The sequence below is a fragment of the Macaca fascicularis genome, chromosome 20, assembly GCF_037993035.2.
Source record: "Macaca fascicularis isolate 582-1 chromosome 20, T2T-MFA8v1.1".
Classification (NCBI taxonomy): domain Eukaryota; kingdom Metazoa; phylum Chordata; class Mammalia; order Primates; family Cercopithecidae; genus Macaca; species Macaca fascicularis.
The window spans coordinates 12067021-12090249 of NC_088394.1; the positions used below are offsets into that span (position 1 = coordinate 12067021).

General features: G+C 55.0%; 1 protein-coding gene and 1 long non-coding RNA gene across 2 annotated transcripts in view; one reads left to right on the plus strand and one right to left on the minus strand.

The window, feature by feature from the left end:
- Nucleotides 1-21768, plus strand: part of LOC102136195 (uncharacterized) — a 76472-nt gene extending 54704 nt beyond the window's left edge. Inside the window, exon 8 of the long non-coding RNA XR_012429262.1 lies at nt 21604-21768. This is a non-coding gene — a long non-coding RNA (uncharacterized lncRNA). The remainder of the gene's footprint in view (nt 1-21603) is intronic.
- LOC102140761 (uncharacterized) overlaps nt 1-23229 on the minus strand; it is a 153704-nt gene that overhangs the window by 7027 nt on the left and 123448 nt on the right. Inside the window, exons 49-66 of the mRNA XM_045382987.3 lie at nt 22763-22884; nt 21997-22137; nt 20450-20563; nt 20220-20348; nt 19135-19296; nt 17336-17500; nt 14204-14372; nt 13160-13344; nt 12853-12945; nt 12509-12704; nt 11156-11340; nt 10981-11078; nt 7705-7886; nt 5875-6080; nt 5568-5742; nt 4916-5025; nt 4612-4728; nt 4355-4496 (exon numbers count right to left, since the gene is read on the minus strand). Coding sequence (XP_045238922.2) covers nt 4355-4496; nt 4612-4728; nt 4916-5025; nt 5568-5742; nt 5875-6080; nt 7705-7886; nt 10981-11078; nt 11156-11340; nt 12509-12704; nt 12853-12945; nt 13160-13344; nt 14204-14372; nt 17336-17500; nt 19135-19296; nt 20220-20348; nt 20450-20563; nt 21997-22137; nt 22763-22884 — 2691 coding nt within the window. The remainder of the gene's footprint in view (nt 1-4354; nt 4497-4611; nt 4729-4915; nt 5026-5567; nt 5743-5874; nt 6081-7704; nt 7887-10980; nt 11079-11155; nt 11341-12508; nt 12705-12852; nt 12946-13159; nt 13345-14203; nt 14373-17335; nt 17501-19134; nt 19297-20219; nt 20349-20449; nt 20564-21996; nt 22138-22762; nt 22885-23229) is intronic.

Here is a 23229-nt window from a genome sequence, read left to right on the forward strand (position 1 = left end):
AGCCTGGGCAAGAGTGAGATTCCATCTCAAAAAAATAAAAAAAGTGAGGTGAAGTCTCCTACCATTATCATAGAACTATCTATTTCTGCTTTCATTCTACAGTGTTTGCGTCAGTGTTTGCTTCATATATTTAGGAGTTCTGAGGTGCGTTGCATGTACATTTATAACTGGTGAATTGACTGTTATCGTTATCTCTTATAACGGCTTTTGACCTTAGGTCAATTTTGTCTGATATTAGTATAGCTACTCCTTCTCTTTTTTCATCCTTTCACTTTCAACCTATGTGTAAGTCTCTTAGTCTTTTGATTGTGGAATTCATTTGTATTTTTAAAGATTATCGTTCTGACGCAACTCACTAACCTGGTGACTGTGTCATGAGGCCCACAGCCAAGGACTGCAGTGAGCAGTTGCTGTGGGAGGACGCCAGCACGCTACTTATGGGACTTCCCGATGGAGAAGCACTTCCTGATGCCACGCCGTTCATTGTTCTCTGCATGGCTTATGGTTTGCTTTCTCTCTCATTTCGTCCCTTTGTGTTTAATTGATTTTTTTTTTATTGTGATACACTTAGAATTCCTTCTCATTTCCTTTTATGTACATTCTGTAGATATTTTGTCATTACCAAGGGGATTACATGAAGCGTCCTGAAGTTATAGCAATCCATTTTAAACTAGTAAGTACGATCACATACAAATACCCTACTCTTTGACAGCTCTGCCTCCCTCCTACCTTGATGTCACACATTGTATCTATTTTTAGAGACAGGGTCTCACGCTGTCACTCAGGTTGGAGTGCAGTGGCATTATCATAGCTCAGTGTAACCTCAAATCCCTGGACTCAAGCAATCCTCCTGAGTAGCTGAGACTACAGGTGCATGCCACCATGCCTAATTTTTTTCATTTATATATTTAACAGATTTATAGTTATAAATCTTTTAAATGCAATAACAGATATGAATCAAAATTACAATACAGGTCTTGATATGTGGCCTCAAATTTCCACCTAGCTTTTTTTTTTTTTTTGACTTGAAGGACTCCCTTTAGCATTTCTTGCATAATGAACTCCCTCAGCTTTTGTTTATCTAAGAATGTCTTAATTTCTCTGGTTGGGCACGAGGCAGGCAGATCACGAAGTCAGGAGTTTGAGACCAGCCTGGCCAACATGGTGAAACCTCGTCTCTACTAAAAATACAAAAATTAGCCGGGCATGGTGGCGTGCACCTGTAAGCCCAGCTGCCTGGGAGGCTGCACCACTGCACTCCAGCGTGAAGGACAGAGCAAGATCCTGTCTCAAAAAAAAAAAAGAATAAAAAGCATCTTAATTTCTTTTTCTTATAAGAGTTCATAATATGTCTTTATTTTGTAACTTACAATCACCTTTTAATTTGTCCTCCAAAAGTTAATTATAATTGGTGACTGCTTTTCTTAGATACTTCTCTGGTGTCCAAGAAAGGGGAATAATTTAGCCCTTGATTTAAAAACCCCTAAGGGAGTGAGAGGACCTTAACTGCAGATACTATTCCATTGTGATGCTTTGGCTGTAAGTCTTCTCTGTTGTCCTCCCCAGATGTTTTGTTGATGGCTGAAGTAGCCGACAGTTTTGTATTTACACGGTCAAAACAGCGAGCGCTTCTGCTTGATTCACAGATTCTCCGAGGTTCCCGTGCAGCCATACCACCTCCTGTCTTGGCACTTCATAGTTGTCTCATTGAGTCCAAGGCTGCCTCCTGAGGGTCTAGTTGGTAGACCATGAAGTTGATTCCTGCCTTAAGCCTAGCTCTGCCAGCAGTTGTCCTATATTCTCACCAGTCACATTTTTGGTACTGGAATGGTGCTTTTTATAGTACACTCATAAGTGGATGCTGAAATCACAACCTGGCTATTTGGATGTCCAACCAATGCTTTATGCTGCTGAGTCCTTGGCACTCACCACCCCATGCCGGAACTCACCGGAGCTCACATGTGTGGTGCTACCTTGTTTCTCTGTGACTGAGTTTTTGTTTTTTGAGACAAGGTCTCAATCTGTCACACAGGCAGGAGTGTGAACATTGGTCACGGCAGCCTTGACCTCATGGGTTCAAGCCATCTCACCTCAGCCTCCCAAAGTGCTGGGAGTAAAAGCGTGAGCCACCACACTTGGCCTACTTTTGAGCTTTGAGTTCTTTTTTTTTTTTTGAGACGGAGTCTTGCTCTGTAGCCCGGGCTGGAGTGCAGTGGCCGGATCTCAGCTCACTGCAAGCTCCGCCTCCCGGGTTTAGGCCATTCTCCTGCCTCAGCCTCCGGAGTAGCTGGGACTACAGGCGCCCGCCACCTCGCCTGGCTAGTTTTTTGTATTTTTAGTAGAGACGGGGTTTCAGGGTGTTAGCCAGGATGGTCTCGATCTCCTGACCTCGTGATCCGCCCGTCTCGGCCTCCCAAAGTGCTGGGATTACAGGCTTGAGCCACCGCGCCCGGCCTGAGTTCTTTATATATTCTAGAGATGAGTCCTTGGTCTGATAGGTGGTTTGTAAACATTTTTCCAAATCTGTAGCTTATCTTTCTATCTTCTTAGTAGAGTCTTTCAGACAGCAAAAATATGATCTCTCTTGCAAATACTCTGCCTCTGTGGCAGGCAAGCAGCTACAGACTACATAAATGAATGTCAGTGGATCCCTTGAGTGTCATTCGTGGTAAACGTATCTCTAGACAGATCAGTGCTGAGAGGGTATTTCATTCTTAAATAATAGTTGAGCAGGGTATACACACTAACCTCATGCTTATTTTCTCTTATTCCACTGTTGCTGGTGGGAGATGGATTATCAACATGTTCTTCCTTCTTTCCACTCTCTTCAGTAGCTTTTAGGACCTTTGTTTTTTCCTGCAATTTTGTTCTGATGGGTCTTGGTATGGATGCATTTACTGTATTGGGGATTGTGCCTCCTGACTCTAAAGGATCCTGTGTCTGTTTTCCTGCTGGAATTTTTTTTTTTTTTTGAGACGGAGTCTTGCTCTGTTGTTCAGGCTGGAGCACAGTGGTGCAATCTCAACTCACTGCAACCTCCACCTCCTGGGTTCAAGTGATTCTCCTGCCTCAGCCTCCTGACTAGCTGGGATTACAAGAGCACACCACCACACCCGGCTAATTTTTGTATTCTTAGTAGAGATGGGGGTTTCACCATGTTGGCCAGGCTAGTCTCAAACTCCTGACCTCAAGCGATCTGCCCATCTCAGCCCCCCAAAGTGCTGGGATTACAGGCATGACCCACCGTACCCGGCATTTCTTTTAGACTTGTTGGATCCTCTTATTTCATCCTCCCTTTGTCATATTTTCCAATTCATTAATTTTCTCTTCTGCCGTTAAGGTTTTAAATGTCTGAATGGCAGCCACTAATTCTGGCATCTGAAGCTCTTGGAAGTCTACTAGTGTTGTTGTCACTGACTTCTATGCCCTTTTATTGGGACTTTGGCTGTGGGAATCACGCAGCACCAGATGAAGGAGCTCTCAGCACGTGGGATCTCGTGCTATCTCAAGGTAGCTAGTGATAGAACTGAATTAGAGGGACACCCTGGTAGTAGGGACAATGGTCAGAGAAGTCATCCGCTGTGTTGATGATGGTTGTGGTATGAGAGCAGAGGGAAAACAGGGCTGAGTATTTACCCTAAACAGTGGTATACATTCAAACCCCTCAAGAGGCTAGGCACCATGACTCATGCCTGTCATTCCAGCACTTTGGGAGGCTGAGGCAGGAGAATCGCTTGAACCTGGGAGGTGGAAGTTGCAGTGAGCCGAGATTGCACCACGGCACTCCAGCCTGGGTGACAGAGTGAGACTGTCCCAAAAAAGAAAAAGCCCTACTGGCAAATTTTCAAGAGGTGACTTTATGTGGCTCTCTGGACACTTGGCTTAGTAGGGGATAGGGAATCCATTTACACTGATAGAAGGAGCACCTGAGGCTGGGTGGTTCATAAATAAGAGAGGTAATAGGCTCACAGTTCTACAAGCTGTACAAGCACGGCTCCAGCATTTGCGGGCTTCTGGGAGGCCTCAGGAAGCTTACAGTCATGGCAGGAGGAGAGAGTACAAACACAGAGAGGAGGTGCCAGGGCCTTTTTAAACAACCTACTCTGATGTGAACTAATAGAGCAAGAATTCACTGTTCACCAAACGGAGGGCACTAGGGCCATCCATGAGGCATGCACTCCCACACATCCAAACTGTCAGGCAGCATGTGGCAGTCGCTGGGGCTCCCTTTCTTAATAAACGTTTTGACTCCTAGCTCCTTGAATGACAATTATTTGTCCTCCCTGGTGAGAGAAAGGGACTGGTTTTCCCTCTGGGCTGGGGGGCAGAGTGCCAGATGGCTGGGGCAGCTTACCACACTGCGGAGGAGGGGCCAGGGGCACAAAGCCCCGGGCACACAGGTGGATGTAGGCGGCCACCAGGTTGCAGGCAGGCTGGAGCTCCCGGGTGCCGCAGGCGTCCTGCACACACAGGCTGAGGAATGGTGTAGGGTCTACCTGAAATCAGAGGCACCCAGTCACTGTCCACACCCTGGGGAGTGGCAAGAAGGAAGGGCCTAGGCTAGATCAGGGAAAGGGCCTTCTGCACCCCATGGGCCAGGCTTACACTCACCACCCAGAAGCAGTTCCTCAAACTGGAGTGGGGGTCCTCGAAGAAGGCCCGGCAGGTGGGGCTCTGTTCTCGGCAGGCCTGCTGAGTCTTCTCAGTGGCCCTGCAGTCACCACCCACCTGGCAGGACAGACACAAGACTCAGGCCTCCTGCTGGACCATGTGGCTCCCCAACATACACTGGTCTCAGCAGGAGACTTCCCCCAACCCTGGGCCTACGAAGTCCTCTGCAGAGCCATCAGGCCGCCTGCCTCTCCCAGGACACTGCAGAGAGCAGCCCTCAAGAACCTCAGGTGCACCCACTCACCTGCCAGGCCAGGCTGAGCTCCTCCAGGCTGCGGGCCACAGAGCCGTCTGGCAACATCAGCTCATTGCCTGCTTCATTGTCATTGGTGCCTAGAAGACCAGCAGATATGCCTGTGGGGAGGAGGGAAGCTGAGGTGGCGGTAAGAGCCTGTGATCCTCCCGCAGCCACAGCCCTGCTGCCTTGGGACCTGTGTGTGAGATGAGCCGAGGCAGACAAGAGCAGTAGAATCCCACCACCTCCACACTGGACTCCTGGAGCCCAGGCCCTGGCTCGAAACCCTCATCAGAGGAGGAAGAGAAAGCGCAGGGGCTCAGGACAGCATGTGTACACCCCTATCCCCTCCCCATGTCCTCAGCTCGAGTGGCTGAAATCCAGGCCCTTTGTGCTCCTTGGCAGAGGGAACACGGAAGGGCCAACTCCACACTGGAGCTGCGTGTCCCAGAGACGGGGCAGAAAGCTCTGGGCGGTCATCTGGACACGGGGTCAATAGCATAAGGCTAGACGAGTGAGGGCACACACGCTGCCATGCTAGAGACGAGGCTGGCAGAGGCTCTGCATGCACAGTTGCTGCCTGTCGCCCTGGAAGCTTAAACTGGTACATCCCAGAGAGACCTTTGTAGGTGGGGCCAACCCTGCTGGGGCCCAGACCCACCATGGTGCCAGAGGCCCAGAGTCAGGCTGCAGAGGCCGGTGGGCATGTCACAGGAGACAGAGACCCCGTCCTCACTGGCCAGCTCAATCCTGGGGACGTTCCTCCTTGTCGTAGGATGCAGCTTGAGGTCCGGACAGCTCTCCCCCGGCACAGAGGAGTTGTACAGTCTGTAGGCCTGTGGGCCAGAGGGGACTGGGCAGGAAATCTGACCCACAGCCAGGTGACAAACTTGAAAGTACCATCCCCCTCAGGCGACCTGCCATGGGCACAGGTCTCCAGGGGAGGCTGCCGTGCCTCTCCAGCTCACCTGCAGACTGGGGTAGAAGACGAGGGTCATGTGGTTTAGCTCCATGGACAGGGCCGTGAGCCCCGAGCCTGTCCGACTCAGTGTCAGCGAGAATGTGTTGTGAGCAAAGTCCTGGGCCAGGAGGATGCTGCCGCACTGGGCGCTGAGGTCCCATACCTGGCCATCGAAGGTCACCACGTGCTGGGCCCCGGCTACCAGGGCATGATCTGGGGAGGAAAAGCCCAAAGGCAGTGTGAGTGAGGCCAGCTCCACTCACCCACTGCAGTGGGAGCCCAGCGCCTGCCAGGCACCCCGATACCTAGAGCCTTGGCTTAGCCTGCCCTGAGGCCAGGATTCCCCCTCCCCTGCTGCAGCAGTCAGAGGTCCAGGGATTCCCCCACCGGCTTCAAGGTGGCTTAGAGCTGAAGGTCTACGGGCAATTCAGCCCTAACGACGAATGGAGTCCTGAGACCCGCTACAAAAATACTGTGCTAAGTAAAAAAGCCTGGCTCAAATGCCACATAGGTTTTGCTTGTATTTACACAAAATGTCTAGAGCAGGCATAGCCATGGACACAGAAGGCAGATTGGTAGCTGCAGGGTTTCAGTTTAGGCTGATGCATGCACAACTCTGAATAAACTAGAAGCCACTGAATCGTACACTTAAAATTCACACATCGGCCAGGCACGGTGGTGCTAAGCCATCCCAGCACTTTGAGGGGCTGAGGCAGGAGGATCACTTGAGCCCAGAAGGTCCAGGCTACAGTGAGCTGAGATCACGCCACTGCACTCTAGCCACAACAACAGAGTGAGACCTAGTCTCAAAAAAAATTGCACAGATCATACAAGTCATCCATTTAATCTCAATGAAGCTGCTGCGGGTGGGAGAAAAAACACTGTCAGTGGATGACCAACGGGTACCCCAAACACGAGACTAGTATCCTGCAGACCTACCCTCTTCAGGGTAGGGAAGAGATGGCCTGAGAAGGAGGTCTGACCGGCCCAGCCAGTGAGCTGTGGCTTGGATGGGGGTGCCCGTGCCCGTGGTCAGGAAGCACCATCTATGGTGCAAAGCCAGGCACCTGTTGGCAAGTCCCAGCATCCTGAGGGAGACACTACCAGCCCCATGGTCAGCTGTCAGCTGAGGGGCACAGAGGAGCCCACAGTCACACACATGGAATTTGAAGACCAGGCTGTTTTCTACAACACCAATGCGCTGCTTAGACATGACTGCGCTCATGCTTCTTGGGAGCCCTGGGCCTTGGTGTGAGTCCCACACACATAAACCACTCCTTGCCAAGCCTAGGTACCCTGGTTCCCCCAAGGACATGAGGGGCTCCCCCTGCATCAAGAACAGTAGATGCCCATAACCCCTATGAGCGAGCCACGTTGTTACCTGCATCTCACAGTGGAGGAAACAGTGTCCCATAGAGGTTAGACTCGCCTGGCCACACAGCAAGCCTGAGCCACACACAGGCTCCCCAGGGGTCCAGAGCCAGGGCTGGTCCCAGCACAGCCCTTGGCTGCAGGTCACTTCTGACCAGCAAGTCTGAAGTCAGTCAGTTTTCTTCTAGCTGGAACTGGAGGGCTGCCCTCTTCTCCGGCAGCGCCCACAGCGAGGGAGCTGGCCTAAAGTCCTAAACTGCCCTCCTCACCCCTCTGCAGGGCCAGGCCTTATATTCTGGACAAAAGCAGGATGTGGAGCCTCAGCCCTAGTCCCATAGGACCTTGGGAAGTCCAGTAAGCTCTGGACCTGGTACTGTGATGCCACCAGCCTATGGAGGCTTCCTTGTGCCCATGGGGCAGGGGACTCCCCAGGGAGGAGGGCAGCACAGCCCAGGGCAGGACTTACACTCCCAGGGGCCCTCCAGCAGGCGGCGTCTCAGCCGGTAGTACTCGGCCAGCACGTTGGCCCCAGACAGCTCTCGGAGCGGCTGCAGCAGCTTCTCCACCAGGTAGCTGGTCACCTGGGCCACATCCAGGGGCTCGTCCCCCGCAGGCAGCAGTGGCAGTGTCACCACCACTGAGCGATTTCTGGAGGGAACGCAGAGGACAAGTCACTGTGCCTGCCCGAGCCTTGCTTCCCTTGGCTGCAGAGGGGAGCTCCCAGGTCCGCAGGAAGAGCTTTGCAGTGGAGAGCATGGGGGTGCGTCCCAGGGAGGGGCTGTGCTTGTCTTGGGAAATCCCATCATGAGGTGGAGGAGGACAGAGGCCAGTATGACAGCACAGGTGGTGGATGATGCCGGGGACAGAAACAAGCTGCCCCATTTTTGAGGACACAGATGTCCGATGCCATGGCTGCTCTGCCCCCTGGGTCTTGGGCAGCATGGGCTTATGTGTGGGGATACTGAGGGCAGGAGCTGGAAGGTCTAGGAAATTTTTGTTTTTTTTTTAAGACAGAATCTCATTCTGTCACCCAGGCTGGAGTGTAGTGGCACGATCTTGACTCACTGCAACCTCTGCCTCCCGGGTTTAAGTGATTCTCCTGCCTCAGCCTCCCAAGTAGATGAGACTACAGGCACCCACCGCCACGCCCGGCTAATTTTTGTATTTTTAGTAGAGTTGGAGTTTCACCACATTGGCCAGGCTGGTCTTGAACTCCTGACCTCAACTGATCTGCCCACCTCGACCTCCCAAAGTGCTAGGATTACAGGTGTGAGCCACTGTGCCTGGCCAACAGGTCTAGGAAATTTCTACAGTTAGGAGAGGACGGGAACTTTCTCAGGATCTAGAGTAGGGATCAAGCCTGTGAGATTTGGATGATCAGGGAGATCTCAGCTCACGTGGGGGTATACTGGGAATAGAAACATTGCATAGCCTGTTGCTGATGGGCCGGTGGAAGGGCGCAGGGGCAGGCAGCCTCATTTGCCTACTTCTAGGAAGCCCAGAGGCTCTGCAGCTGGGGGCAGGAAACAGCCTCAGCCCCCTCCCTGCCACTTGAATCCATTTTCTGGCACCCCCACCTAGCAGTGACTGGATCCCACTCACCAGGTAGGTGAGCAACCAGGCAGGTCATTCTTCAGCCAAGCCACAGCCCCACCCTGGGAGCTCTTCCCTTCATCAGCCTCCATTCTGACGCAAGAGGGCAGGAGCAGCAATCTGTATTACGTGGAGCCCCTTCCCCATGAGGTGGGTTTAGTCCCTATTTTATGGCTGGGGAAACAAGCACAGAGAGCTGATGCAGAAGAATCCTAATTAGAAGCAAAGCTGGATTCCAGATGCTCTACGAGGCCACCAGCATGGAAGAAGGGAGCTGCCTGCCTGCCTGGAGCCGGGTTCCTAGTGAGTCTCGTGCCTGTGAGGGGAAAGGATACTGGGTCCCCAGGTCCCTGCTCTAAACTGGGCTCCCCACATCTATCCACTACCCCTGTGTCCTCAACACGGGGGCCAAAGGGGTCTTTTAAAGTGAAAGGCTGATCACATCCTTCCTAGGTCAGAGCAGAAGCTAGAGACCACTCAAGCCTCCCCCAGAGTCTTGGGATCTCCCAGTCATATCCATTCTCCCTTGCAGGCATTCTGCTCCAGCCCTGCCAGCTTGATATTCAAATAGACCGGGCCAGGCCTGGTGTCTTATGCCTGTAATCCCAGCACTTTGAGAGGCCGAGTCACTTGAATCCAGGAATCTGAGACCAGCCTAATATGGTAAAACCCCGTCTCTACTAAAAATACAAAAATTAGCTGGGCATGGTGGCAAATGCTTGTAATCCCAGCTACTTGGGAGGCTAAGGCAGGAGAATGACTTGAACTTGGGAGGCAGAGATTGCAGTGAGCTGAGATCACACCATTGCACTCCAGCCTGGGCAACAGAGACTCCATCTCAGAAACAGGCCGGCTGGGCGTGGTGGCTCACGCCTGTAATCCCAGCACTTTGGGAGGCCGAGGTGGGCAGATTATGAGGTCAGGAGATCGAGACCATCCTGGCTAACAAGGTGAAACGCTGTCTCTACTAAAAATACAAAAATTAGCCGGGCGTGGTGGTGGGGTGCCTGTAGTCCCAGCTACTTGGGAGGCTGAGGCAGGAGAATGGCGTGAACCTTGGAGGCAGAGCTTGCAGTGAGCTGAAATCACGCCACTGCACTCCAGCTTGGGTGATAGAGCAAGACTCTGTCTCAAAACAAAACAAAAAACAGGCCAGGCACATCCATCTCCCAGGCCTTTGTGTAGTGGTGACCCCCCCCCCCCTGGAGTGCTCTTCCCACGCTGGCCCTGTGGCTCTTGCTGAAACTCTACCTTTTCAAAGCCAGCCATGGCCACACCGTTTCTTAGGATCTGCCCCCCATCTCACCGATGTTCTTTCTCTAGCATTTGCCACCTGATGTATAGCTCAGGGGTGGTAAGTGGTGACCAGTGGGCCCTGGCCTGTGGCCGGCTTCTGCACGGCCCGCAAGTAAGAAGGGTTTTTATGTGCTTAAAAGATTAGTCCAAAACAGGCCAGGTGCGGTGGCTCATGCCTGTAATCCCAACATTTGGGAGGCCAAGGCGGGTGGATCACCTAAGGTCAGAAGTTTGAGACCAGCATGACCAACATGGCAAAACCCTGTCTTTACTAAAAATACAAAAAATTAGCTGGGTGTGATGGCACGTGCACCTGTAGTCCCAGTGCCTGCTACTAGGGAGGCTGAGGCAGGAGAATGACTTGAACTCAGGAAGCAGAGGTTGCAGTGAGCCAAGATTGTGCCACTGTATCCCAGCCTGGACAACAAGAGCAAAACTCCATCTCAAAAAAAAAAAGAATTTACAAAACAAAAAGCAAGGAAAAGTGATAGACCCGAATGGCCTGCTTAAGATGCGACTCTCAGGCCCTCTGCAGGGAACTGTGCAAGGCCTGGTGTAGATGACTTCCTTGTGCTTCGTGTCTGGGTAAAAGTGAGTTTCCTGAAGGCAGGGTTGGCCTCAGCCATTGTGCTCTCTGTAGCTCCTAAAATCCTGCCTGCCCTGGGCCGGTGCTCACAAGCTATCTATGGAGTGAGGAAGAAAGCTGAGCTTCCTCATCTGTAAAAGGAGGACGGAAGAAGCCTCTGGGCAGGGCGGTCACAGGAATCTGTGAGTGGAGAGTGTCAAAGCATTCAGCACTACACCTGGTATATGGCAGGGGCGCAGCATACGCCACTCTCAAAGCCCAAGTTACCTGGCCGAGAAGCTGTACAGGTCCAGTAGGGGTTTGCAGAGCCTCTTCAGTGCTCGTGAGAATGTGGCCTCAGCCCAGGACAGCATCTGGTGGGCGGCCTGGAGAGGGAGGGGACAGTGAGAGCTGGCTCAGGCGTCCTCACCTGCCAGCGTGCCCCATCCTTGCTCCCACTCACCAGCTCCAGGGTTCCTTTCACTGCCCCCAGGGCCACCCTGATGGGCCTTGGACCCCCATTGCCTGGCATCCCGGGCACCCAGGCCTGCAGCCACCGCATGGCCTCTTCTGCCCGCTCCCGCCACACCTCCTCCAGGGGCTGCAGTGTCACCTCCAGGTAGGCGTCCTTCAGTGTGGCCAGGGGCCCTGCAAGAGGCAGCCACCACCCACCGTGAGGCCTCAGGGCAGGTCAGAGAACCAGACAGCGCAGGCCTCGAGGGGATAGGGCCTGTTCCTGGGATGAAGTTAGGGGGAGCCGGGGGAACAGGAATAGAGCAGTGGGCACTGGAGATTGCAGGAGAGTTCTCACGGCAGGCCTGAGCCTTCTCTGCAAGGCCTGCTGATAAGGTTGTCTAGGAACTTGGATTGGGGGAGGGTTCCCACCAATCCTAGAGTTGATAGGAGGCTGCCTGCATCTGAACTGTTTGTACAACGTGGTTTATGCTGGACCCTGCTTGCCTCCTAGGAGTCTGCCAATTTGGTCCGTGCCAAGTAGCACCTGCCAGTGTGGCCACCCCCAGTCAAAACCCTGGGTGCTGAGTCTCCCAGGAGCTGCTCTGGTGATAGCTGGGACAGCTACATGCATCCTGTGTGAAGGTGCAGGACTGGGAGAGGACACTGGGCACTGGCCCTGGTTCTCCCTAGACTCCGCCCCAGCCCCCGTCCCTGTGTTGACCCTCCTGCATCCCCTCACTATAATAAAACACAGCCATGAATAGCACTGTGAGGAGTCCTGGGGCACTCCCAATTCACTGCCCTGGGGGCGGCCACAGGAACACTCTGGGACAGCAGGGAGGATGGGGAGGTAACATTCAACAGCCAGTCAGAGGGATGTCCACCCTGGCACTGGGCAGGGCCTTGGGGGCTCTGCTGTGCTGGGCATTAGCCTGGATGGCGGAAAGGCCAGAGGTTCCCAGTCCTGCCAGGAGGCCACTTGGAGCAGCAGGAGTGAGTCTTTAACAGCCACGTGGCCACACTGAGCTCATCGTGGAACCAGAAAGATGCTGTGGCAGTGAGCTTCACAGAAACAAGGCCGTATACTCAAAGCAGGCGGTAGACTGAAAAACCTAGACAGCAGGCGTAAGGGATATGAGTTTGGAGACCCTATAAGAATGACACAGCAGACCAAGAAAAAACGAAGGCTGTAGAGCTGTAAGAAATAAGGCAGGGGGCTAAACACAGCTGGGCTGCAGGCCCACGGGAAGCGAGGCCACCTTTCTGACTGAAGCAGTGGCGCAGGCCAATGTGAGCGCTTGGGGCCCTGGGCGGGGCATTAATTTCCACACGGGGTTGAGCCCTCCCCTCCCGCACTCACATTCCAGCTCATCCCGCAGCTGCTCCAGCCCCACCTGCAGCCACTCCAGGTAAAGAGGCAGGTGCTGGGTCAGTGCCTGGCTCCGGGCCCACAAAGTGTCTACCGCCCAACCACTGGCCTGCACAGCCTCCCGCCCCGCCTGGGACAGCTGCAGAAGGAGGCCTGCCACGCCATCCAGGGTGCCTGCCGGCTGCACCTGGGCAGGGAAACCGAGGCAGAATCAGGGTGAGGTCCAGGGCAGAGAGAGCCCCAGACCCTCCCGCCTGGTGAGTGGGTGCTACAAGCCAGGCCAGAGGGGGAGCTCTCCACCCTGGGCCCCCACCCTCCCCTCCTGTGCTACCCACCAATTGCTGGAACCTCCTCACAGAGGCACCCAAGCCTTGAATCTTCTCTTCCAGTTGGGCTTGCACCTGGGAGCCAACTGCTGCGATCCTGGACTGTGAGGACAGAGGAAGAGGCTGGGGCCTTGTAGGAATGATGTAGACACAAGGTTCTTGGTGCCAGCGGCAGGTGTGGGCCTCACCATGGGGTCGTCTGCCCTGGTTTCTGGGCACTGCTGGACCCCAAGGGCTCAGGGCTCCTGGCACAGGGGCCTCTGCCCAGGGAGAGAATGGTAACCCCTTCCCTGTGTCCCAGCCCAGACCTTCTTACCTCCACATGGCCCAGCAGGGCCCCCTGACAGCCATGCGCAGCCAGCAGGAGGCTCTGGTTGGCAGCCTGCAGGGTCAGGCGTCCCAGCGGCTGGAAGGGCTGCCTGCCATCCCGGAACAGGACCTCCGCCTCAGCTGTCCGCCCACGGGCACATGCCCGCAGCACCACACTCTCCTCTCTGCCCCCTGGAGCCAGAAAGGGACCTGCTGGTGCCCCCACCATGTCTCTCGTGGCCTACTCCTCCTCCACCGCTTTCCGTAGCTCCCTACTGCCCCAGGCCAAGCCTCAAGGCCCTGGGATTTGAGAACCTTGAGCTGCACCAACTAAATCAACTTCCTGAGCGACCTGAAGCCCCCTCTTCTGTCTCCTTCCCCGACATGGCAGTCAGGGATGCCATGAAGTCTTAATTGGGTTTCCTGAGTTTTTTTTGAGACACCAAGGCAGGAGTACAGTGACAGGATCCCAGCTCACTCCCAGCAGCTGGGATAGGAACCCATCACCCCCACCCCACCCCACCAGGTTTTTGTTTTTGTTTGCTCTGTCGCCCAGGCTGGAGTGCAGTGCCACGCTCTCAATCTTGGCTCATTGCAAGCTCTGCCTCCTGGTTTCACGCCATTCTCCTGCCTCAGCCTCCCAAGTAGCTGGGACTACAGGCGCCACCACCACGCCCGGCTAGTTTTTTGTGTTTTTAGTAGAGACAGGGTTTCACCGTGTTAGCCAGGATGGTCTTGATCTCCTGACCTCGTGATCCTCCTGCCTTGGCCTCCTAAAGTGCTGGGATTACAGGCGTGAGCCACCGCGCCCGGCTGACCCACCCACTTTTTTTAAAGTAGAGACAGGGTCTCACTGTGTTGCCCAGGCTGGTCCTGAATTCCTGAGCTCAAGCAATTCTCTCATCTCGGCCTCCCAAAGTCCTAGGATTACAGGTATGAGCCCCACACCCAGCCCTGACTTCTGAGATCTTAATGCCCAGACCCCTGTCCTTTCTTGAGCCAACAGGGGCTGTAGCCCAGCTAGCTGAGCTGGGACCCAGCCACCACTCACCCTCCTCATGCGCCACAGAGGCCTGGAGACAGGTTGGGGCCCGGAACACAGACAATCTCACTTTCTCCTCTCTGTTGTCCACATTTCCCTCTAGTCGGACCAGGCTTTGAGAAGCCGAGGTGGAGACACGGCCCAGTAGGCCAATCCGCTGAGCCTTGGAGCCACGAAGCTGGGAGGGGCACAGCAGAGGCCTGAGTGCAGTCTGACCCAGGCCCTGTCCCTGGTCTCTCCCCTGCCCACTCCAAGCTCAGGAAGGGGCTGGCTAGGGAGGCTGTGGTTGGACCTGTAGGGAACTGAGGGAAGGCACAATACCCATGCTGGATCTCCAGGGTACCAGGTTCCCTAAGCCATATCCCTACCTAAGGCTCCCAGTGCCACATTACAGAAAGCACTTATGAGTATACTCAGGGCCGGGCGCAAGGGCTCACTCCTATAATCCCAGCACTTTAGGAGGCCAAAGTTGGTGGATCGCTTGAGCCCAGGCATTTCAGACCAGCCTGGGCCACAAGGCAAAAACCCTGCCTCTACCAAAAATATAAAACTCGGCCAGTCTCATAACAAATCATTTTTAAAACACCCATCTAGGAGCCCACCAACCCAGCAGCAGCCACCCACAGGGTGGCTGAGAGATGGCTGCTGCCCAGACCCTGCCCAGACACTCTGATTTAATTGGTTTTGGGGGGCCCTGGGCCCTGGCATTTCTAACATTCCCAGTGCCCTGGTGTTTCTGCTACAGCCCAGGCTTTCCGAGTTTGCATGGGAACCACTGCAAAGGTCTAAGCAAGTTCAAGGAGACGTGGGTACACCTGGCATAACACCCCAGGCACTGGGCAGTTTACCTAAATCCCTGCAGGCGCCCAACCTTGGGGGCATGGCAGGGACCAGGACAGGTGAGTCTAGAATGGGGTGGGAGAGAGGCTCAGAGGCCCCAAGAGAACACCAGCCTGGAGGAGGTCCTGCAGGGGAGGGAGCCTCAGCTACCCTGTATTCTAGTCCAGACACTGCAGCTAACAAGCTGTGCACCCTTCAGTAAGGGTGTCACCCTCCCTAGGCCTCAGCTCCAAGACCTGTAAAATGATACAGAACAATGGTTCACAAAACTTAGCAAGACTTAGAGCGTGTGTGTGCACATGTGTCTGTCATGGGTTGAATTTTCTTCCTCAGATATGTTGAAGTCCTAACCCTCTATACCCGTGAACGTGATGCTATTTGGAAATAGGTTTTTGCAAAAGTAATCAAGTTGAGGCCATAGTGGATGAAGGTAGGCCACACACCCAGTGAATGCTGTCCCTGTGAGAAGACCATGTGAAGATGCCACCCAGAAGGCAGAAGGCCACCATGTGGGACAGAGGCAGAGACTGGCGTGATGCCACCGCAGCCATGGGTGACACCAGAAGCTAGAGGTGCTATGGAAGGATCTTCCCTAGGACTTTGAGAGGCAGTGTGGCCCTGCTGACAACTTGCTTTTGGACTTCTGGCCTCTAGAACTGTGACACCATACCTGTCTGCTGCATTAAGCCTTCCAGTTGGTGGCCATTTAATACAGTAGCCCTAGGAATCGAATGCAGGGTGCTTACTAAACATGCAGAAGCAAGTCAATCTCTGAGGAGATCCAGGTTGGTAATAGGGCTACAACCCAGGACTCCTGTGGAATGTAACCGAGCACCCATGTGATCCTGCCAGGCAGGCTAGGGCAGGGCAGAGTCTGCAGACCACATGGAGTCGGCCCCGGACGGCTCCCAGCATCTGAGCTCAGCCCCGCTGGCTGTCACTCAAGGGCAAGTTCCACGCCTGCCTCTGTGCAGCCTTGGCAAGTGCCTGACCTCCCTGAATCCGTCCCTCATCTGTCCCAGGGCCGCCGAGTTGGGGTGAGGAACAAACAGGGCTGGGAAAGCCTTTTGACCACCCCACAGACCCCAGAATGGAGCAAGTGAGAAGGGGCCAGATCAGCGGTCCCAAATCAATCGGGCACAGGGAAGCAAGAGGACCGGCCACTTGCTGAGTGTCTGCCATGGGTTCACTCCCAGGGCTCCAGTTCCATTGGGCACGCGGCTTACAGAGACGGGGTCAGCCAGGGGCCTGGCTGGCAATGGGGAAGTGACAGTCAGTCCCGAAGAACAAGAACCTTGGAAGGAGAAGCTCCTTTGAAATGGCCATGGCTGCTGAACGCTCAACCCAGAAATGCCATCCTCATCCAGCTCAGATGCCGGGAAAGGAGGGAACTCCCGTCTCACAAGCACCTGCTATGTGCAGATGTTGTACAAATGTCTGTTTTCCTCTTAACGATTCTGCAAGGGAAATGGTGTTTGTTCCCATTTGACAGAGGGGAAGACTGAGGCTCAGCAAAGTCAAGTCACGAGGTCAAGTTCACCCAGCCAGGGAGACTGGGTGGATGGAAATGCTGACAGGGCACCTGCAATGTCATGTGCCTTGGCTATGCAGGCGGCAGGAACTGGTATCCAGACTCCTAAAACCCACCCTGTGAAATATCTGATTTCACCCTCCTACAGACGAGGAAACAGATGCTCAGAGAGGTTCCTTCCTGGGATCACGATCACCTGGCCAGGTTGGGGTAGAGTAGGCACTGGAGACCAACTCTGCCCCTTCCTACTTGCCAAAGCTACTGGGAGGCAGGCAGGGGAGAAGATGGTGCCAATAATGGCTAATAGCAAATACTTACGTTGTGGCTGTTTTCCCTCGGGCACTGCTCTAAGCGATCTATGCCTATGGATATATTTAATCCTTGCAATATTAACCCCATGGGAGATAGGGCCAGTACAATTATTATACCCATTTTACAGGGGGAGGAAACTCAGGTACCAGGAGGCAGCTAGGCTAGGATTCAAACTTGGGCAGCCCAGCCTCTGCCTCTTTGTTATAGGAAGGGCCGGGTGTCACGACTGTGGAGAAGCTGCTTTGTCTCGGTGCCAGGGCCAGGCCTGGGATTCAGCAGGTGTTCCCCCTACCCAGAGTGAAGCTCTGGCCCCACCCAGAATGCTGGTCTGCGGTTCCTCAGATTGCCACTAGATGGCGGGGCCACCCAGGCAGTTGGGGGCCTCCTGGCCAGGAAGGAATGGGAGGGAAGCCGGGGCATCTTCCCCAGGGACTGTCAGCCCTGTCCTGGCCACCGACCTCCAGCGCCCCGGAGAAGTCAGTTGAATGAGGCCTGCTGTGGTTTCGGAGGGTCAGGCTGAGGTGCAGGCCATGGTCTGGGTCTGGTGCGAGGCCCAGGTGGCAGCGGGAACGCAGCAGGAGTCCACCCTGGCCCAGGACATGCTCCCCGGCGACCAAGAGGGCCTGGGACGAGAGAGTCTAGGTGTCAGGCAGGCACAGGGGCAGCAGCTTCCTCTCCCCCATCCCCTGCACCAGGAATGCAGCCGCAGCTGCCACCTCCCAGCCTCCACACCTGCCCCAGCTCACAGCTGACCTCTAAGAAACGCAAATCAGACGTTGTCCCCTGCACTGAGAACAGAGGCCGGGCTCTGGCATGGCCTGTGGCCTGCTTTACTGTCCCAACCTCACTTCCCTTGCTCCCTCTGTAAGGGCTTCCCCATGTTCCTCAAGGCAGAGTCCTGCCTCAGGCCCCTTCCCTCTGCAGGGCCCACACTCACCAGTGAGGCCCCTTTTGCAACACCCTGCCCCCCTCCCCACTTCGTTCCTGCACAGCATTTACCACACCCTGACCATAGACCATGCATCTCTAGTTCGTTGTATCTTCCTGGCCCCACTGGAACGTGCCACCCAGGAGGCCGGCACCTGGCCTGTCTCCTTCACTATCCAGTCCCTGCACCCAGAGCACAGCCTGGCATAGATGAAACACACACATGTTTTCTGAATGAACAGAGGAAAAGATAAGGGGTGGGAAACTACGGTTTGGGGCTGAATCTGGCTCACTGCTCACTCTTGTAAATACTTTGAGACAGAGTTGTGCTGTGTCGCCAGGCTGGAGTACAATGGCGCAATCTCAGCTCACTGCAACCTCCGCCTCCCAAGTTCAAGCGATCCTCCTGCCTCAGCCTCCTGAGTAGCTGGGACTACAGGCATGTGCCACCACACCTGGCTCATTTTTTCTATTTTTAGTGGACATGGGGTTTCACCGTGTTAGCCAGGATGGTCTCCATTTCCTGACCTCGTGATCCACCCGCCTCAGCCTCCCAAAGTGGTGGAATTACAGGCATGAGCCATTGTGCCCAGACTGTAAATACTTTTACTGGGATATAGCCATATAGATTCATTTACATATCATCTATAGCTGCTTTCACAGGACAGTGGTAGAGTTGGTAGTTGCAACACAGACTGGATCGTTCATAAAGGCTAAAATATTTACTATCTGTCTCTTTACAGAAGAGTATGGGTCCTTGGGATGGAGGGATGAATGGATGGACGGACAGATGGACAGGCAGATGAATGGATGCGAGGGAGGGAGGGTGGGAGGATGAATTGATGGAGAGAGAGGGTACGTGGGAGGGCAGACATAGGGGGATGGATGGAAGATAGGAAAGAGGATGCAAGGATGTGTGAAGGAATGGATGGATGGTTGGTGGATGGAAGAACTAATCAACCCCAGGAGGGGCAAGGGGTTGAGGAGAAGGGGTCCCAACAACCTCCTCTGGGGCAATCATGACTACAGCAGCTCTAACTTATGTGCCCGGCACCAAGGCTGAGCATTCCTGCATCACGTCTCTCTTAACTCTCACCATCACTCTACATCCTGGACCCAGCTGCTCCTTCCATTCCTCAGATGAAACACCGGAGGCTCAGAGAGGAGATGCGCCCTGCCCAGTCACCCAGCCGGCAAATGGCAGAGCCACCATGCTGGCGTCTGGCTGCCTCACTCATACCCCTGCATTCTGTGGGCACCACCCTCCCTGCTGCCCCCTCACCACGGGTCCCTGGTCCTCCAGCTGTTCCTTTCTGCAGGGCAGACTTACCCTGGGCAGGTCACACAGCCCCAGCTGGAGGGAGTGCCGCAGCCAGCGTGCATAGTCAGTCTGTACTTCTCCCCGGAAGCTCTGCCGGCTACAAGAGGCCCCGAGGACGTGCTCCAGGATGGCCTCCGCGATGATCCTGCCTGGCTGAGATGGCCGATGCCTCTGAAATGACAGGGCCCATAGGTCAGGGGCTCATGACCTAAGAGAATGCCCATGGCCAGCTGCAGGTGGAGACCCTCACCTAAGAGCATGTGCCAGGAATCCACCATTAGAGCCCTCATCAGCCACAGCACCCCCTTACACTCTGGGGCGGGATTTTTTCTTTTTTTTTTTTTTAAACAGAGTTTCGCTCTGCTGCCCAGGCTGGAGTGCAGTGGCGCTATCTCGGCTCACTGCAACCTCTACCTCCCAGGTTCAAGTGATTCTCCCACCTCAGCCACCCAAATAGCTAGGATTACAGGTGCATGCCACTGTACCTGGCTAATTTTTTAATTTTTTAGTAGAGATGGGGTTTTGCCATGTTGGCCAGGCTGGTCTCAAACTCCTGACTTCACGTGATCCCCCCACCTCAGCCTCCCAGAGTGCTGGGATTACAGGTGTGATTCACCACGCCCTGCCTGTGGCAGGATTTCTGCTGTGAGCACTTAGGGGGCCATGCCTAAGAGCCCCAGGAACCCAGATGGGAGGCCCAGAGGAGGAAAGGGGCTTCCAGGGCCAGCTCTCCCCATTTCTCCATGGCCTGGTTCCTGCCCCAGGCTCTGCAGAACAGTGCTCGGCCCCATGAGGCGCCCCATCAGGTAGTGATGCTGGAGGAGACCAGACCTGATGCCTTGGGGAACCTGAGGCATCTCGTGCTGGGCCCCTTGCTTTTCTTCCAGGGTTTCCAGAGCCCTCACCACATCCCAGTTAGGAAGGGAACCATTTCACAGATGAAAAAACTAAGGCTCACAGCAGAGAAGTGAGTTGCCCAGGATCCTGCAAGCACTGGAACCCAGGACCACGTGGTCCCAGAGCTGGACACTCCTGCTGCAGGTGGAGCTACCTGGGGTTCCCTGCCTGGATGGACGCTGCTGCCCAGACCTCACCTCGTATGTCAAGTTCTGCCGCATGCGGTGTTTGCCCCAGGACAGGTCGAGCTGTTCAATGAACACAGCTGGGGTCTGCATTAAGGCCCCGCAGGCCTGGAGGGTGTCCAGGCCCCAAGTTTCCTGGAGCTGATAAGGAACAGAAGAGGGTACATGACCTGGGGGGCCAGCCGAGAAGCCTGGAGCGAGGGGGAGCCCCACACTCGGTGCAGCGGTCAGGCCCCGCATACCTGCCCCGGGGAGGCGGCCAGGCAGCCGTCCCAGGCGGTGCTGTATGCTGAGGACCCGTCAGCCCAGGTGAGCTGCAGGGTCGCAGGCTGTCCTCTGTTCCAGGTGAGCTGCACCTGCGTTGGGATGGGAGAGCAGTGGTGGGGAAAGGGGGACACGTGGGGGAGAGGAGAGGCTAACGCCACCCCCACACCCCATCTCTGTTGGGAAATGAGAGGCTAGGGAGGATGGAGAAGCTGGTGCCCCTCCCCCAGATATCCCTAGAGGAACTAGGACGGAGGGTGGAGAGACTGCCCGGCCCCCATCTCTGGAAGAGTCCAGAACCATTCCCAGGCTGGAGATTGAAAGCATTTGGGTGAAAAAAAGTCTCATCCTCAACATCCAGACTCAGCATTTCCAGAGATAGAAAGCAATCACTCTCCTCAATGGGACCTCCAGGGCCAGCGTGATCTGTCTCTGCCCACCTGACCTCATCTCCCTGTCACCCATCCCCCCAGTCACTCTGCTCCCATCTTATTCCCCTTCCGGTCCTCCCTGAAGCACCCGGCTCATTCCCACCACAGGGCCTTTGCATGGGCTTTTCCTGCCACCTGCAGTGCTGCTGCTCCAGCTTCTCTCAAGCCCAGCTCCTTTCCATCCCGGAGCCACCTCCCCAGTGAGGCCCCCACTCACCACCCACCTACAGTAGCTCCCCCACCCACCTGCCCAGTCACTCTCAATCTCACATCTTTTTTTTTTTTTTTTTTTTCTTTCTGAGACCGAGTCTCACTCTGTCACCCAGGCTGGAGTGCAGTGGCATGATCTTGGCTCCCTGCAACCTCTACCTCCGGGGCTCAAGTGATTCTCCCGTCTCAGCCTCCGAAGTAGCTGGGATTGCAGGCACACACCACCACACCCAGCTAATTTTTGTATTTTTAGTAGAGACAGGATTTCACCATGTTGGCCAGGCTGGTCTCGAATTCCTGGTCTCAAGTGATCCGCCCACCTCAGCCTCCCACAGTGCGGGGATTACAGGTGTGAGCCACCGTGCCGGGCTCCTCTTTACTACTTTATGGTGCTTATCACACCTTCTGATTTTTAAATTCATTCCTTGGCTTGAATTCTGGAGAGCATCTTTTGCCTGCATGCAGCTGGCCTATTGTCCTCCCTTTCACAGATGGAAAAACCTGAGTCTCAGAGAGGCGACGGGAGACACCCGAGGCCACCCAGCCAGACGGGGAGCCCAGCTGCCTCACGCGGTCTCCAAAGCTACCCCTAAACAAGCAACTATAAATGATGAATCTGAGATGCCTGTACGTGTTTCCCACATTAAAATGTGAGCTGTCCTCAAACACTGCCTGGTATACAGTAGGTGCTTAATGAGGTATTGATAAAGGAACGATTGAATGATCCCAGAGATCCCCAGCCTTCAGGAAGCTGTGATTCTGGAGAAGTCCTTGTCACTGATGAACACACTATCCTCCTACCCGAGGTGCCCAGCCCCACAGGCTCAGCCACGTGGCTCCTACCTCCAGCCCTGGCCAAGGGCGCCTGGGACATCCTCACTCACCTGCCGGCTCTGCCTGCCACCCCTGCTCTCAGCAAGGCCACTGGCCTCGGCTTGCTGCCAAGAGAGGTTGAATGGGTGAGCCAGGGCCAGGCGGGCGGCCAGCTCACTCTTCCCTAGCCACAGGGAGGAGGAGACCAGCACCTAGGGAGGGAGACAGACTCAGCCAGTGGCCTTGCCCAGACAGGCCACACCTCTTTCCCACCCGCACAGAACACCTTCTCCATAAAGGTCAAGGCTGCAAGGGCAGGTGGCTTTGATTACAAAGCATCCCTGTGCAAGGCCCTTGGAGAGCTCAGCCCATTTCACAGAGGAGGAAATCGAGGCTTGGAGAGGAGCGGATGGAGCGAACACAGGACAGAGATGGGACTGGAGGTCACGCTCCTCCTCCAGTGTCTTTCCCTGGCTCTGTGGCCGTGGGCAGGTCGCTGCACCTCTAAGTCCTTCAGTTTTGTCATCTGAACACAGGGCTATTAATAGCACTGAGCAGATGGGAGGCTGATGTGTGGGTTCACACACAGAACCTATCACAGGATAAGCATTCGGGGCCTGTTAGCCACTGTCATTGCCGTGGCTGTCAAGGTGTTGTGGGGACCCAGGTCTCCTGCTGCCCTCTCAGTGCCTTTCCCACAGTCCCTTTGGGATGTGGTGCAGCCTCATTGGCCCCAAATAAGGCTCCTCGGGCAGAGGAGGGCCCCCAGGACCCCGCTCAGCCTTCAGGGTGGAGTTTAGCTCTGCCCCAGGGTCACCTTCCGGCCCTGACACCTACCTGGTCCCTGCCATCCCAGCCGACAACCAGGCCATCCCGGTGGCTGCCTCCTGAATGCTCTGAGGACAGGCGGAGGCTGCAGTGTCGTGGCAGGGGGAGGGGCAGCGCGTGGGTGAGCTCCACTGGGTGGGTGAGGACACACACAAAGGGTAGGGCATGTAAGCTGAGGTCAGCAGCTCCAGGCCCAAGGGGGTGCAGGGGACTCAGCTGATGCCAATGCCAGCTCATGCAAATAGCCACTTGGGGGCCACACACCCTGATAATTTTCACAAAACTCAGAAGCTACACGCTCATTTTGTCAGCATTACCACTCGACACCCTGCACTGTCCCTGTGGGAGCCCTGTTACAATGAGACTCTGAGACTCCTCCAAGAGGTGGCGTCTGTCTCCCCAGCCCTTGGACCCGGGTTGGCCTCGTGACATGCTAACAGAATTCAGTGAAGTTGACCAAGCACCAGTTCTAAGCC